This window comes from Homarus americanus, unplaced genomic scaffold, assembly GCF_018991925.1.
Source record: "Homarus americanus isolate GMGI-L3 unplaced genomic scaffold, GMGI_Hamer_2.0 scaffold1024, whole genome shotgun sequence".
NCBI classification, from domain to species: domain Eukaryota; kingdom Metazoa; phylum Arthropoda; class Malacostraca; order Decapoda; family Nephropidae; genus Homarus; species Homarus americanus.
In genome coordinates, this window is record NW_024715228.1 from 5,533,008 (window position 1) to 5,550,507 (window position 17,500).

Here is a 17,500-nt window from a genome sequence, read left to right on the forward strand (position 1 = left end):
GAAGCCACGTATTGCTGCAAAGAGTAAAAGAAAATTTTTACTACCATAATAATTGTACAAATTTTCTTCAACTGTGTCAATTTTATAAAAAATATTCCGGATTCACATAAAATATCTTTAAACTCCTTGACTTGTCCATCATTTTCCAATAATGTCAATCATTTTATTGACCATACTATGACAGTAATAATTTAAAGTAAATGAATATAACTCATCTAAAATTAATAGAAATAAATTTACAGCTTACTTTTGAGTTTTCGGGACCATGTCTTGAAGACAGTGTAGTAGAGTTGGTGCAAGAGAGGCTACAAGCTTCTGAGTCAACTCCTCAAATGATGGACGAGATGACGGCTCAATCTGTCAACAGAAAGATGGTTTAGGTAAAACAGTATCTATGAGGCAGCTGAAGAAATGCAGGGAAACTATTTAAACCCAAAACTAGGGTACAACCATCCCAGCCTGACCAGCCTAGTTCAGAAACATCCTGGTCTGGATCATCCTAGTCTGTAATGATTGTTTATGCCTCCAAAGAAGAACAAATACATATAGCAGGAACTACAGATGAACAGGGCGCACACCCCCGTAAGTTGACCCACCCACAGTAATTAGTGAGATTAAGACCTGACCCAACAGAGGTCGGTCACAAAGGAAAAGGAGTTCGCCACTGTGTGATGACAGACCAGGCACATGACCAGATAATTCAAAAAAACTACCCCCAGACAGCATCACGCACCTGATCAAACACAGCTGTCCACACCCACCCAGATTATTGATAATTAGGAGATGACATCTGCCGCCCTGATGCTCCAATATAGGCCTCATAGCTCCTTCCAAAAGTCAGATCGGGAGAGACAGAATTCAGAGGCAGACAGAGTTCCTTACAGAGACCAGCCCCAGCAGTACTAGGTCCTACAGAGTCCACTGAGCCACTCCCTCAGGTCACATGTGAGTCATTGTCAGAGAGATCCAAAGGCAAGTTACTACACGGAAGTGTATCCATTTCATGTTTGTGTACGAGAGTCATTGTCTAGAAACGTCAATATAATGATCTATTAATGCATCCATGCCATCCAGTTAACTAATAAATAGCTGTACTTAGAATTGGTGTTTAGAAGATTTCTAAGAAGACTACTAACGATTAAATAACTAATCGGCCAAGCAACAACTTCTTCACTTTTAAAACTCCCTCACTATAACTTACTTTACCTCTATGTGAGATTACCTCATTACATCTGATCACCCTGGTCTGGATCATCCTAGTTTGGATCATCCTAGTTTGGATCACCCTCAGTCTGGACCAGTATAGTCTGGATCATCCTAGTCTGCATCACCCTAGTCTGATCAGTCTAGTCTGGATCATCCTAGTCTGGATCATCCTAGTTTGGATCAGTCTAGTCTGGATCACTCCCAGTTTGGATCATCCTATCTGGATCATCCTATCTGGATCAATCAGTCTAGTCGGATCATCCTACTTGATCACCCTAGTTTGGATCAGTTCAGTCTGATCACACCCTAGTTTGGATCATCCTAGTCTGCATCACCTAGTTTGGATCAGTCTATTCGATCATCTAGTCTGGATCATCCTAGCTAGACTGATCCCAGCTTGACTGTCTAGTCTGGATCACTCCTAGCTTGGATCATCCTAGTCTGGATCATCCCAGCTTTGGATCATCCCAGTTTGGATCAGCCTAGTCTGAATCTCTCTAGTCTGGATCACCCTAGTTTGGATCAGTCTAGTCCGATCATTCTAGTCTGATCACCCTAGTTTGGATCACTCCTAGTTTGGATCATCCTAGTCTGACTGGATCATTCGATCACCCTAGTTTGGATCATCCTAGTTTGGATCAGTCTAGTTTGATCAGTCTAGTTTGATCATCCTAGTTCGATCATTCTAGTCTGGATCATCCTAGCTGATCATCCTCAAGTTTGGATCAATCTTAGTCTGGATCATCCTAGTTTGATCATCCTAGCTCTGGATCATCCTAGTCTGGATCACCCTGGTCTGGACATCATCCTAGTCGATCATCCTAGCGTCTGGATCATCCTAGTCTGACTCATCCTAGTCTGGATCACCCTAGTTTGGATCATCCTAGTCTGGACTATTCTATCTGGATCACTAAAACAATCATCCTAGTTTGGATCACCCTAGTTTGGATCATCCTAGTCTGGATCATTCTAGCCGGATCACCCAGTTTGACCATCTAGCCTGATCATCCCAGTTGGATCAATTCTAGTCTGGGATCATCCTAGTTTGGGATCAAATCTTGTTTGACTACCTATTGGATCATCCTAGTCTGATCAGTCTAGCCTGGATCATCCTAGTTTGGATCACCCCATCCTAGTTGGATCAGTCTAGTCTGATCATTCTAGTTCGATCATCCTAGTTTGGATCATCCTAGTTTGGATCAGTCTAGTCTGGATCACCCTAGTTTGGATCATCCTAGTCTGGATCATCCTAGTCTGGATCACCTCTAGTCGATCACCCCGGTTTGGATCGCTTCAGTTTGATCATCCTAGTCTGGATCAGTCTAGTCTGATCATCCTAGTCTGGATCACCCCTGGTCTGGATCATTCTAGTCTGGATCATCCTAGTTTGGATCATCCTGGCTTGGATCACCCTAGTTTGATCATCCTAGTTTGGATCAGTCTAGTCTGGATCACCCTAGTTTGGATCTATCATCCTAGTCTGATCATCCCAGTTTGGATCATCCTAGTCTGGATCATCCTAGTTTGGATCACCCTAGTCTGATCACCCTGGTTTGATCAATCTCAGTTTGGATCATCCTAGTTTCTGGATCATCCTAGCTTGATCACCCTAGTCTGGATCACCCCAGTCTGGATCACCCCGGTTTGGACTGAATTCGAATGATCACTCTAGTTTGACTCAGCCTAGCCCCAGTTGGATCACCCTAGTTTGGATCATCCTAGTCTGGATCATCCTAGTCTGGATCATCCTAGTTTGGATCATCCTAGTCTGGATCAATTTGGATCACCCTAGTCTGGATCATCCTAGTTTGACTCAGTCTAGTCTGATCATTCTAGATTGACTATTCAGTCTGGATCACCCTAGCTTGGATCATCCTAGCTTCAATCACCTAGTTTGGATCATCCCAGTCTGCATCATTCTAGTCTGGATCACCCTAGTCTGGATCATCTCAGTTTGGATCAGTCTAGTCTGGATCACCCTGTTCGATCATTCTAGTCTGGATCATCCTAGTCTGGATCATCCTAGTCTGGATCACCCTAGTCTGGATCACCAGTCTGGATCATCCTAGTTTGGATCATCCCCTAGTCTGGATCAATTCTGGTCTGGATCATTCTAGTCTGGACCATCCTAGTCTGATCACCTGTCTGGATCACTCTAGTCTGGTCACCCTGTCTGGATCATCCTAGTCTGATCATTCTAGTCTGGATCACTAGTTGGATCATCCTAGCTCTGGATCAGTCTAGTCTGGACTTAGTCTGGATCACCCTGGTCTGATCATCCTAGTCTGACTCATCTCTAGTTGGATCATCCCTCGGTCTGGATCATCCTAGTCTGACCAATTCAGTTCGACTATCCTAGTTTGGATCATTCTAGCTCCGGATCATTCTAAGTCTGGATCATCCTAGTCTGGATCAACCCTAGTCTGGATCATCCTAGTTTGGATCATTTAGTTCGATCATTCTAGTCTGGATCACCCCAGTCTGGATCAATCCTAGTCTGATCATCCTAGTTTGGATCATTCTAGTTCCGGATCATTCTAGTTGGATCACCCTAGTTTGGATCATCCTAGTCTGGATCATTCTAGTCTGGATCACCCTAGCTCTGGATCATCCTAGTCTGGATCATTCTAGTCTGGATCACTCGGTCTGGATCATCCTTGTCTGATCATCCTAGTCCGGATCATTCTAGTCTGGATCATCACCCTAGTTTGGATCATCCTAGTCTGGATGACCCTGGTTCTGGATCATTCTAGTCTGGATCATCCTAGTCTGATCATCCTAGTTTGATCATCCTAGTCTGGATCATTCTAGTCTGGATCACCTCAGTCTGGATCATCCTAGTTTGGATCATCCTAGTTTGATCATCCTAGCCCGATGACCCCGGTCTGGATCATTCTAGTTGGATCACCCTAGTTTGATCATCCTAGTCTGGATCATTCTAGTCTGGATCACCCAAGTTTGGATCATTCTAGTCGATCATTCTAGTCTGGATCACCCTAGTTTGGATCATCCTAGTTCCGGATCATTCTAGTCTGGATCATCCTAGTCTGGATCATCCTAGTCTGGATCATTCTAGTCTGGATCACCCTAGTTTGGATCAACCCAGTCTGGATGACCCTGGTCTGGAATCATTCTAGTCTGGATCACCCTAGTTTGATCATCCTATTTGACCATCCTAGTCTGGATCATTCTAGCTGGATCATCCTAGTTTGGATCATTCTAGCTTGGATCATCCTAGTCTGGATGACCCTGGTCTGGATCATTCTAGTCTGATCACCTTAGTTTGGATCATCCTAGTCTGGATCACCTAGTCTGGATCACCCTGGTCTGATCATCCTAGTTTGGATCAGTCTAGTCTGGATCATTCTAGTCTGGATCATCCTAGTTTGGATCATCCTAGTTTGGATCATCCTAGTCTGGATCATTCTAGTCTGGATCACCCTAGTTTGGATCATCCTAGTCTGGATGACCCTGGTCTGGATCATTCTAGTCTGGATCACCCTAGTTTGGATCATCCTAGTCTGGATCATTCTAGTCTGGATCACCCTGGTCTGGATCATCCTAGTTTGGATCAGTCTAGTCTGGATCATTCTAGTCTGGATCACCCTAGTTTGGATCACCCTAGTTTGGATCATCCTAGTCTGGATCACCCTGGTCTGGATCATCCTAGTTTGGATCACCCTAGTTTGGATCATCCTAGTTTGGATCATCCTAGTCTGGATCATCCTAGTCTGGATCATTCTAGTTTGGATCACCCTAGTTTGGATCATCCTAGTTTGGATCATCCTAGTCTGGATCATTCTAGTCTGGATCACCCTGGTTTGGATCATCCTAGTCTGGATCACCCTGGTCTGGATCATCCTAGTTTGGATCAGTCTAGTCTGGATCATCCTAGTTTGGATCATCCTAGTTTGGATCACCCTGGTTTGGATCAGTCTAGTCTGGATCATTCTAGTCTGGATCAATCCTAGTTTGGATCATCCTAGTTTGGATCATCCTAGTCTGGATCATCCTAGTTTGGATCACCCTAGTTTGGATCAGTCTAGTCTGGATCATTCTAGTCTGGATCACCCTAGTTTGGATCAGTCTAGTCTGGATCATCCTAGTTTGGATCACCCTAGTCTGGATCATCCTAGTCTGGATCATCCTAGTTTGGATCACCCTAGTTTGGATCACCCTAGTTTGGATCAGTCTAGTTTGGATCACCCTGGTCTGGATCACCCTAGTCTGGATCATTCTAGTCTGGATCACCCTGGTCTGGATCACCCTAGTTTGGATCATTCTAGTCTGGATCATTCTAGTTTGGATCACCCTAGTCTGGACCATCCTGGTTTGGACCGTCCTCATCTGGACCATCCTAGTCTGGATCATCCTTCCTTTTGGGTGCATCAAATTTTTTTCCTAACTTACCATTATTCCCCCCAAATATTTATAAAGATAAATCAGCAAACAATAAACCAAGCCAAATATAAATAAAATCTATATGTTCAGCCATGCACAATATGTTATTCTACTACACTAAGTTTTAGTTTTATTAAAATCGCCTCATAAATGGTTGAGCCTAAGGATTTGAAGGTTAGAAAAACCCGTTTAAGATAATAGTGGCCCCAGAGCGACACACGTCAAACCTTACTCTCGCTTCTTTCGGGGGTAACTGTGGCTCAAGACTCTCATCCTGCTGCTAGCTAGCTGAGAGAGGTGCCAGATACGTACTGATTTTTACCAAGTGATTGGTATTACTTTACACCAAAAATATTATTATAAATACTTTCCTACAGCTTTTCCTACATAAACAGAAGGGCCCTCTAAATGAAGGGGGTAGAACAATCATGCATAGCTATATAAATATTACAAATTATGCAATAAAAATACATCACTAGATAGCCATAGGCAACAGCATTCCTTAGAATTTTTTTCTGAATATTTTCGTAATTTCCCTATTTTCATCAGATTTTCAGCCAGACGCTCCCCTTAAGCAGATCTGTATAATCAAGCTGACCGATACACAGCAGGCAGACCTATACACATTAAGCAGATCTGTACAATCAGGCAGACCAATACACATTAAGCAGATCAGTACAATCAGGCAGACCGATAAACATTAAGCAGATCAATACAATCAGGCAGACCGATACACATTAAGCAGATCTATACAATCAGGCAGACCGATACACATTAGGCAGCCCTATACACATTAAGAAGATCTGTACAATGAGGCAGACCTATACACATTAAGTAAATCTATACAATCAGGCAGACTGATACACATTAGGCAGACCTATAAACATTAAGCAGATTTGTACAATCAGGCAGACCTATAAACATTAGACAGACCCATACCGTACACACCTAAAAACATAAGGCAGATCTATAAACACCAGGCAGACCTATTAACATTAAGCAGACCTATACTGTACACATTAGGCAGACCTATAAACATTAGGCAAACCTATACTGTACACATTTGGTCAACCTATACACACCAGGCAGGCCTATACTGTACACATTTGGTAGACCTATACACATCAGGCAGGCCTATACACTTTAGGCAAACCTATACTGCACACATTAGGCAGACCTATACGATGTAATGGCCCCTGTCTCATCAACAGAAGTATTATATAAATGGGTTATTTACATCTGATTTATATTCAGATTCATCCCCTGTAACTTTCCACTGGCTATGTGACATGTTCAATGCACGTGATAAGGTGTGCCCACGGGAAGCTGCATCATACTATGCTGAGTAAAGGCATAAGTAGCCGGCTCTCTGGCCACCTAAAGCAAGCAGTAGTTTGATATCCTTGACTAGAGGAAGACGTTATTTGAGAGCCGCAGTGGATGGCTCCGTCTTCCCTCGAGGAACGACGCGTCTATTCCGTTCTCCCTCAAAGTAACACTCCCTTCCTCTCTCTCTTCACGCTCAATGATAGCGGAAGACACGGTGATTTACACATCAGGAATTGCAGCTCGTGTGGGTACGAAAATTACATATCAGTCTACGTACCAAGGCGTCGGTGTTTTGTGAAACTAGAAAAACAAACACCTTACAGTGACGTGTTACAAACAATATCCGAGTGTTATGAATATCCCGTATTGAGACGATATTTAGTGAGTGTTTCTCATTCTGTCGCCCAAAGATGGTGCACAATTATTCCCAATAACCGCAATTGAGTTATTGTTGACGTGAAATCCCTGTTAACGACAAGTGAGAGCGGTCAGGAAAGAGTCGGTCAGCACCTGACCATTCTGTGGAAGGTATTCCCCTTGTGAAGTGGATTCACCCGGCGTTCGTCATGCAGCGCGCCCCCCGACTCATAGTGGGAAGGAGGAGTGTGCTACCCACCCACCACCCCCACCTGGAACCATCTGTGGATCGCATTTTCTATACAGACGCCCTAACTCCTGTATTAGGTATTTAAAGAGCATAAACACCATATACACAGTTGGTAAAGGTAAAGGAATTATGTTCTCCCCATTACTGTGGCATACTGGTTTAGAAGAATATATACAGTTAACCCTCACTTTACGCGGTCCCGCATTCCGCGTTTCCACGTTTACGCGGTGCCTTGCCAGAACCTAACGTGCTCACATTACGCGGTACGTGAACCCCATTACGCGGAGTGTGTCCGGCGCGACGCTATTTTTAGATTCGCCCCACCCGCCACCCGCCCGCCTGCCTGCCTGTGCCCGCCTCCTCCTCCGGCTAGCCGCCATGGGTCACAAGAGTGTGTCTTGTTATGTTATCACTGACGTCATATGACGCATCGGGATCAGACAATATGCATCCTACCGGGCTACAGCTGTAATTGGCTTTAAAAAGTATTATGACGGTCCACCCGGGAGGGAGGAGGAGGAAAGATTTATTGACCTAGCCAAGTAAAGTTTCATCCTCAACGCCAATCGCAAACGCAGCATCCATTGTTCCGTAAAAATGGCTTCCGCCGGACCACCACCCCAGAGAGAAACCTTTCTTACCTGACCCAGCGCACTAAGCCAAAGAAGACACTTATGTTCCTGCCACGAGGTGGAAGTATACCCATCATCCAAGAGTTGGAGAAAGGAAACAAGGCAGGCTTGATTGGCGCTGAAGCATGGTGTGAATGAATCAACGATTCGGAACACAAAGAAGGATGGAAATAAGATAAAGGAGCAATATGAAGATCAAAGTTCAGGTGCTTTTATGATTGCTATTTTCACAAATCCAGGTGCTTTCAAGACAGAAAATTAGCCAGAAATTGCGCGCCAGGCGCTACGAACATATGGTCGCATACTGCCATTTGTTACGATCATTACGACGGAACTGTACATGGCAGTGGCACGAAAGATGGGAATTATAGAGCCCAAATCCTTTAACGCTTCCTCTGGGTGGTTACAGAGGTTTAAGATCCGAACAAGATCACCAATATAAACATTGGTGGTGAAGAAGCGAAAAGGAGCTGTAAGGCGGCTAGGGAATTTCCCTCCGTTTCTACGCGTGAGATTATGGAGGAGGACAGCAGGACGACCAGGTGTTTAACATGGACGAATCTGGTCTTTTCTGGAAAAAAGCTACCTTCCAAGTCCTTCGTTGTAAAGAATGCCAGCAGGATTCGGCCGAAGATGCAGAAGGAACGCATCACCGTCCTGTTTACCACCAATGCCTCCGGTGTAAGCTCAAGCACGGTGATCCACACAGCACGCAAGCCAGACGCCTACAAAACCATGTGACATGACCAAGCTAAATGTCTGACTGGCTGACCCACGAAGGCGTGATGTTCTCTACACCGTCCCTCTCCCGGTTTGAGATGACTGCTCTTGTTCCCGGCGTAAAGAAATTCTGTGAGCGACAGAATGTAAAGCATTCAATACTTTTGTTGCTGCTGGACAAACGCATCTAGACACTCTGCCCCTACTGTTAGATCGTCACCCCAACGCAAAAAGTGGTCTTCCTTCCTCCCAACACCACGCCTATATTACAGCCCATGGACCAAGATAATCTGTAATATAAAAGCTGCATTCACAAAAAAAATTCAAACTCCTGAACCACTACACCAACACTAGGGAAGAGTTATGAAATCTGGAGTGGACACCACCACCGATAGCAAGGAGCGCGAAGAAGATGAGGATCAACAGTTGGCACAGCAAAAAAATATCAGTCTAAAACACCCTGAGAGTATTTAACATCAAGAAAGCTGTGGACTTCTTGGTGAGTCAAGGGATCAGTTCTACTAAGGCTACACCCGTCACGATGGAGACATGTGTTGCATGGAATACCAGGTGAGAGGAGGAGTCAATCTGTGACTGGTGAGGTTCAGAATGTTGCAGTAGCAGGGACTTTGCCAGAGAAGGCGCAGACTGTTAAGGTTCCAGGTTTCTCCCGAGACCACCAACGCATTTACATCCTTGGAGGTGATCAGAGATCCTGAAGGGACTGTCGACGAGACGCTGGAAGAAGATCACGCCAGTGAAGAGGAGAAAGAAGGTGCGCCATTCTCCAAAGAAATACAGTTTAACTCATAGTGATATTATGGGTGCTATGGAGTGTGCAGAGAAATGAAGTCCTTCTTTCCCTGCGATAATGACGATGACCGGCTATGGAGTTCTTCTATACCTGCTGGTGCATATTATGGAGCCACATCACGTGTATCACGACAACATAAACACCAGCCGCCAAAGCATACAACCGAAGTTCTTTCGCCTCAACCCACCACAGCCGCAGCCCAAGCCAGTGATATAGTGACAGTGAAGATGACTTTGAGGGATTTATCAGGAAGCCCCTGGACAACCAAGTTTAATCTAACACCTCGGTTAACGTAATTTTATTAACTAACCGCCTATAGTGACTAATTCGCTTAACGGTACCGCTAATTCCATCCTTACTTAAATGTACCTCAACATGTTTTGCCACTGACCGGCAAACTGCGCCTTTTAGTATCAGTCCGCCAATACATTAATCGGTTCTAGCTTAAATTTCTTACTATTTTGCAAAATATCAAGAAGTTTATACTATTCAATAATTTTAAAAGTTTAATATTCAATTTTTAGTCATTTAAATAATTATTGAACATAATTATGCAGCATTTAGTTTTAATGGGGCGCTGCATCCACTTAAATAATACAAACAGGCGGCCAGTCTCTCTGTTTTCAGTGGAGGTAACATCTTGCTTGAGACTCTCTTCAACTAAACGCTTTTTTTCTGTGTTTCCAAGCAAATTATTGGTCATTTTGAAATTTATTTTACATATTGACAACATATAGCGCAGTGCAGTGTTATTTTAAAGAAAATATTCTTTATTTACAACGAGTTTAACTTTGAAAAGCACGTGTTGACATTGTTTGAATCCAGCATGGGGCCTAAGAGATCAAGAAAAGCTATTTCAATCCAAACCAAGCAGGAAATCATAAAAAAACACGAACAAGGCATTAGAACAAATGCGCTATGCAAAGAATATGGCATGTCGACATCAACTGTGTCGACAATTCTTGCACAGAAAGACAAATTTAAAGAAGTGAAAGTGAGAGACAAATCTACAAGAGTGTTTAAAAGTAGATCCCTAATTGCAGAAACTGAGAGGTTACTTATCATCTGGATTAGGGAAAAACAGATGAAAGGTGATTCAGTTTCTACTGAATTCATTTGTGAAAGAGCCAGGGAGACTTACGAACATTTAAAGGCAGATCAACCTGGTTCTTCAGGCACAGAATTTGAAGATTTTCGGGCCAGCAAAGGCTGGTTCGAAAAATTTAAGAAAAGAAGTGACATTTTAAGTGTTGTTAGGCATGGTGAAGCTGCTAGTGCTGATAAAGAAGGGGCAGCAAAGTTTTTAGTTGAATTTAAAAAACTGATGGAAGAAGAAAATTATCTTCCACAGCAAGTGTTTAATGTGGACGAAACTGGGCTGTTCTGGAAAAAGATGCCCAAAAGAACATTCATCACCAAAGATGAAGCCTCTTTACCTGGGCATAAACCCATGAAAGACCGTCTCACTCTATTGCTTGGTGCCAATGCTTCAGGGGATTTCCGACTGAAGCCTATGCTTGTCTACCACTCTGAAAACCCCAGGGTGTTCAAGCAACAGAAAGTGGTAAGAACAATGCTTGGAGTTTATTGGAAGTCCAACCGTAAGGCATGGGTGACAAGACAGTTCTTTAATGAATGGGCTGTTGATGTGTTTTGCCCCTCTGTCAAGAGCTACCTAACCACCAATAAACTTCCTTTAAAGGCTCTTCTCCTCATGGATAATGCTCCTGGTCATGACCCTGACCTTGCCAGAAATTTGGAGTATCAATTTGACTTTGTGAAAGTGTTGTTTTTGCCTCCAAACACTACATCACTCATACAGCCAATGGACCAGAATGTAATCAGCAACTTCAAGAAGTTGTACATGAAGAAAATGTTTAGGAGGTGTCATCAGGCAACTTCCAGTGATCCTGAACTAACACTGAAACAGTTCTGGAAGACACAATTCAACGTCCTGGAGGCTGTAAAATTGATTGTGTCATCATGGCAAGAAGTCTCCAATAGAACCCTCAATTCTTCATGGAAAGCACTGTGGCCATCAGTAGTCCATGATTTTGAGGGATTTGAGGATGACACAGAGTTGGACCAGGAGATTGTGTCCATTGGTCAGTCATTGGGTCTTGAAGTGGAGGAGAAGGATGTGGAAGAGCTTGTGATGTCTCATGAGGAGGAACTTACTCTTAATGACTTGAAGGAACTGGATGAGATGTTACGGGTAGAGGCTGACAGTGGTGAGGAGGAAATTGAGAGTGATGACCATATGTCAGCTAAACAGTTGAAAGATGTGATTTACCACTGGGAGAAGTTCAGGGAACTGGCTTCAAAGCACCCAGAAGTGGAAAAAACTGAACTAACTTTGTGTCATGTTGAGGACTCAGTGGTCTCCTTCTTTAAACATAAGTTAATGGTGAGGAGGACAGATGCCCCACAGACCACAATTGACACTTTCTTCAGTAAAAGGCAGAGGGAACAAGATGCTAGCCCTCAGCCTTCCACTTCAAGAAAGAGAGAGGATGTTCATGGTGGAGAATCTGTCAGTCCAGAGGTTCCTGACATTTTCATGGAAGGTGACTCACCTTCCAAGAAGCAGTAAAATGCTTCTCCTCCACCTCCACTTCCTTCTCTTCTCCCTTCTCCTCCTGCACCTCCCACTTCAAATGCACATCATCACCATCATCCAGGAGCCTTCTACATACACACCTCAAAGTAAGTAAATTTTTCCGCCATTTTTGTTGAAGTTAGGAAATTTTCGGTGAGCTGGAACCAATTACCCAAAAACCCATTGAAACAATGGTTTAGGATTCTTGAACGCGTTTGATTAACTTGAAGCGACCTTTTAGAGCAGTTGAGTTAGATTAACCGAGAGGCCTGTGTGTGTGTATATATATATATATATATATATATATATATATATATATATATATATATATATATATATATATATATATATATATATATATATATATATATATATATATATATATATATATATTTTGTGTATATATATATATATATATATATATATATATATATATATATATATATATATATATATATATATATATATATATATATATATATATATATATATATATATATATATATATATATACTGTATATATATTAGTAGTATCTCGCTAATCTAGTCAATAAACCTACAGGGCAATTTGTTAAGTGAAAACCACGTTAAGTGAACAACAGAACATATGGGATTAATTCCAATAGAAACTGGCCCGACCCCCAAACTCCACTTTTTGACGACACATAACTATGTTGTAGTAAAAATAACATCTTAATTTTATGATGGTACATGCACACAATTAATACTTAAGAGAAATAGAGAAATACAGTCGCCAAGTTAATGTCCATTCAAATAATGGACTCAACTCCCTCCCCCTCTTTTCACACTACACTGCTGGCTCTTCCCTCTGAGAAATTTCTTGGGGGGAAAACCACTAAATTTAATAAATAATACTCATATATTTCTGCACAAAAGATACTATATTTACTCAGAGTAGCCAAACACATTATATCTAAAATTTAGTTGTCTAATGCAAAATCTATGATATGTTTTATATTCAAAATGATCACCAAATTGTAAGAATTCCAGCAATGGAAATTATACCTGCCGGGTAATTTGTATGAATTTTTATGAGCTAAAACAAATATCTTCAGTTACCAAAAAAAAAAATATTCTTCACGACACTATCTGTCAATCAAAGTACTCCCACCTTGCCTCTTCCGCAAATTTCAGCGCTGTCAACCTAACCCTCCTCTAATTCCCCACCAATCCTCCCTTCAAGAGATGTGTGAAAAAACTAAATTTTAACATTTAGTATTAAATAATACCTCAGATTAAAGTTAGGATAATATAATTGACATTGCTGGATTCCTTGTAAAACCAGGAATATTTTGAATATAAATGTCATATATTTTGCACAAAAGATAACATATTTACTCAGAGTAAACATTACATCTAAAATTTGTATGTCTAATGCAAAATCTATAATGTTTATATTCAAAATGATCATCAAATTATAAGAATTCCAGCAATGTAAATTATATTCTGACCGGGTAATTTGTATGAATTTTATGAGCTAAAACAAATATCTTCAGTTAATAAAAAAAAAAAAATATTCTTCACACGGTAACAGATGGTCGGTTGGTCCCTCCCTCCCCCCCACCAACCCTCCCTACCTGATGTGTGGGAAAACCAGAATATTTACCTTTTTAGTAATAAATAATACCTCAAACTAAAGTTAGGATAATATAATTGACATTGCTGGATTCCTTGTAAGACCAGGAATATTTTGAATACAAATGTCATATATTTTGCACAAAAAATAACATATTTACTCGGAGTAAACATTATATCTAAAATTTGTATGTCTAATGCAAAATCTATGATGTTTATATTCAAAATGATCATCATATTGTAAGAATTCCAGCAATGTAAATTATATTCTGGCCGGGTAATTTGTATTAATTTTATGAGCTAAAACAGGCAGGCAGGCAGTCAGGCAGGGTGGCGGGTGGGGGGTGGGGCGAATCTAAAAATAGCTCTCGAGCCGGACACTCTGCGCGTATATGTGGAAAAAACTCTGCTATGAAAGTTCGGCCTGTAGGCAATCACAGATCATCGGAAATCGCGCTAAGCTGAAACCGCAGTTAAGCGTGTATTACTGTATATATATATAGGGCCCTCCGTTAACGTAACCAAACCGCTCCAGAAGGTCGCATTAACCGAAAAGTTCATAACTCAAACCATTGTTTCAATGGGTTTTTGGGTATTGGTTCCAGCTCACCGAAAATTTCCTAAATTTAACAAAATTGGTAGAAAAGTTCACTTACTTTGAGGTGTGTGTGAAGGCTCCTGGATATGATGATGATGATGATGGATTTAGAATGGGGATGGAGGAGAAGGAAGAAGAGAAGGCATTGGGTGGAAGAGAAGTCACCCGATGGCTCATTTCACCCATAAAATAGTAGCTCTCGGTGTAATTCAAGATTATTTTCTTTAAATCAACACTGCACTGCATTATATATTGTCAATATGTAAAATATATTTCAAAATGACCAATAATTTGCTTGGAAACACAGAAAAAAAAGCATTTAGTTGATGAGAGTCTCAAGATGTTACCCAGTGAAACAAAGAGAGACTAACTTCTGTTTGCTGTGTTAAGAGGCTGGATGCCGCGTATTAAACTAGTCACTTTATCTTCAATTATGTTCAATAATTGTTAAAATGACTAAAAATTGATTATTAAACTTTAAAAGTATTGAATAGTATAAACTTTGATATTTACTAAAATAGTCAGGAATTTAAGCCCTAGAACCGATTAATGTATTGGCGGACTGATACTAAAGCTGGTTGCCCGGTCAGTGCAAGCGAAAACATGTTGAGGTCGGTTCGTAAGAAATTCGTTAACCGAATTTTTGTTCGTTAACCGAATTGAAGATCCTTATGGAAGGCAGTTCGTTAACCGGAGGTGTTCATTAAACGAGGGGTCACTGTACACTGGGCAGACCAATAAACATTACAGACCTACAAATCAGGCAAAGCTACACATTAGCTACATTATCTTACCTGACAACACAGAAAAGCCATCTGCAAAAACAGTGCCGGGCAGTCTTGTTGACACATTTGGTAAAAGTCTTGATAATGAACACCAAAGTTATGAGTTCTTGGGAGAATGTCTGGGTCGGCTTCACACCTGGAAAGTTTGCCATCTTAAAAAAACTGTACCAAAAATAATAGTATCTAAAAAATTTAGTGAAATTTGATGTTGTCCAAAATCTACTCCTTATTGGAAACACATACTAAAGCTATTACAAGGTCATCTGATTAGTGATTTGTAATGAGGATTACGTTAGGTTACAGGTACATCTGACAAACCATTTGTAGTGAGGTTAGTGTTAGGTTAAGTTTCTACAAGATTGCATCCACACCTGTAAGTCCAGTAAAAAAAGATAAGTTTTATTTAGAAATGTGAGAATAATGTGAGTGATGAGGCAAACAGTGTAGCTTCCTTCATTATAATACAAACTCCAGGGGTGGATCCAGGAATATCAAATGGGGGGGCCAAGAAGTTTTGGGGAACATGGCAAGCACAAGGCCACCCAGCTGGGGGGGGTTGGGAGGCACAGTAAGTCCCCCACCCCCAATTTTTTTTAATAATGACCAATATCAAGGTCACTTTGAAGCCATGTGCACTTGATATTAGGAGATATTCTGAAGTCAATGGTGAAACTCTTTACTATAAAAACCTGAGCAACAATAGTGCATTAAAAGAAAAGTTGAATTTTTTGTGGAAAATAGGGGGGCTGGACCCTTAGGACCCCCCTGGATCTGCCCTTGAACTCTAGTATACTGTACTGTATATTTACCCCAACAACACAGAGAGTAGGCAGGTGATGGTATAATCACATTGTGTGTATTTGCAGGCGGTAAATTTTTATAGTAAAGATTTTCTGTACCTGCATGTAAAGAGAAGTACTGCACAGGTACTGTGCTGCACAGTAAGAAATCTGGTTAAAATATTTATTTTCTCCAAATTTATGGTTGATTGAACATACAATACTTTACAAAACTGTCTGCTGGAAGTGTGAAAAGATGGACATATAACATTGAGTCAAGTACATAAATAGGTTGTTGCCATTTCAAACTGGCCTGATACAGTACAGGTTGACAACCCTTTATCCGAAATTCCGAAAAGCTCTGAAAACCGAATTTTTTTTTTTTTTTACAGGGATTAGCCCACCCAGGCATAGATCACTGACCCACATCGGGCCTGGGGGCAAATATAATAGTAATAATAATTATAATAATAATATTTATAATAATAATAATTATTCATAGTAAATAAAAATTTTAATTAAAAAATACACCAAAATAAATAATAATGATAACAATAATAATAATAAAATACTGTATAATAAAATTTATAATAATAATAACAATAATACTATATTAATATAATAATACTATATTAATATAATAATACTATATTAATATAATAATAATAATAATAATAATAATAATAATAATAATAATAATAATAATAATAATAATAAAGAAAGAAATAAAAAGATTAAAAGTGAGAAACAACGTAGACCTATTTAATTATTATTATTAAAATTATTATATATTTTCGCCCAGGCCCAATGTGGGTCAGTGACTTGTGCCCGGTGGTCTAAAAAAAAAAAAAAAAAAAACCCGAAAACATAAATGCCTGGCCCCAAGGATTTCGGATATGGATTGTCAACCTGTAATATAGTAGTTCTGCTATAACGCGATAGTTGTGTTCTTGTAAAACATCGTGTTATAGAAATTCGCTTAATAGAAATAACAGGGCTTATGGAGAAAATAGGTTAGGTGCAGATTACTACTCGAAATCGAAAAAAATTTAGTAGTTAGCCTAACACAAAGGTTAGCACAGTCTAAATAAATGTTACATTCATATCTAATAATGAAATCATACAGTAAATGTAACACTTTACCTTGAAAAAATATGAATGTAACTTGATGGGGGAGAAGGGTGATTTTGAGGTTAATAACATCGAGCTTCTTTTCAAGTGTTATATCCTTTCTTTTACGATCATCACCGGGAATTCTATCACCAGAACACTTCTTGGAGATATTCTTCTTTACCATATTCACAATTAATACCACAAAATTGGAGAAATAGTAAGCAAAAATCGCGTTATAGCAAACATGCGTTCGCGTTATAGCAAACAAGCGTTCGCGTTATACAAATATCGTTCCTAATTCATAAATCGTGTTAGAGCAAA

At 40.5% G+C, this 17,500-nt stretch overlaps 1 protein-coding gene across 1 annotated transcript in view; it reads right to left on the reverse strand.

Moving 5' to 3' along the window:
* Positions 1-243: 243 nt before the first annotated feature.
* The window catches only part of LOC121856455 (dual specificity testis-specific protein kinase 2-like), a 52,520-nt gene continuing 35,263 nt past the window's right edge, over positions 244-17,500 (reverse strand). The window contains exons 6-7 of the mRNA XM_042352063.1: positions 15,297-15,423; positions 244-357 (exon numbers count right to left, since the gene is read on the reverse strand). Coding sequence (XP_042207997.1) covers positions 244-357; positions 15,297-15,423 — 241 coding nt within the window. The remainder of the gene's footprint in view (positions 358-15,296; positions 15,424-17,500) is intronic.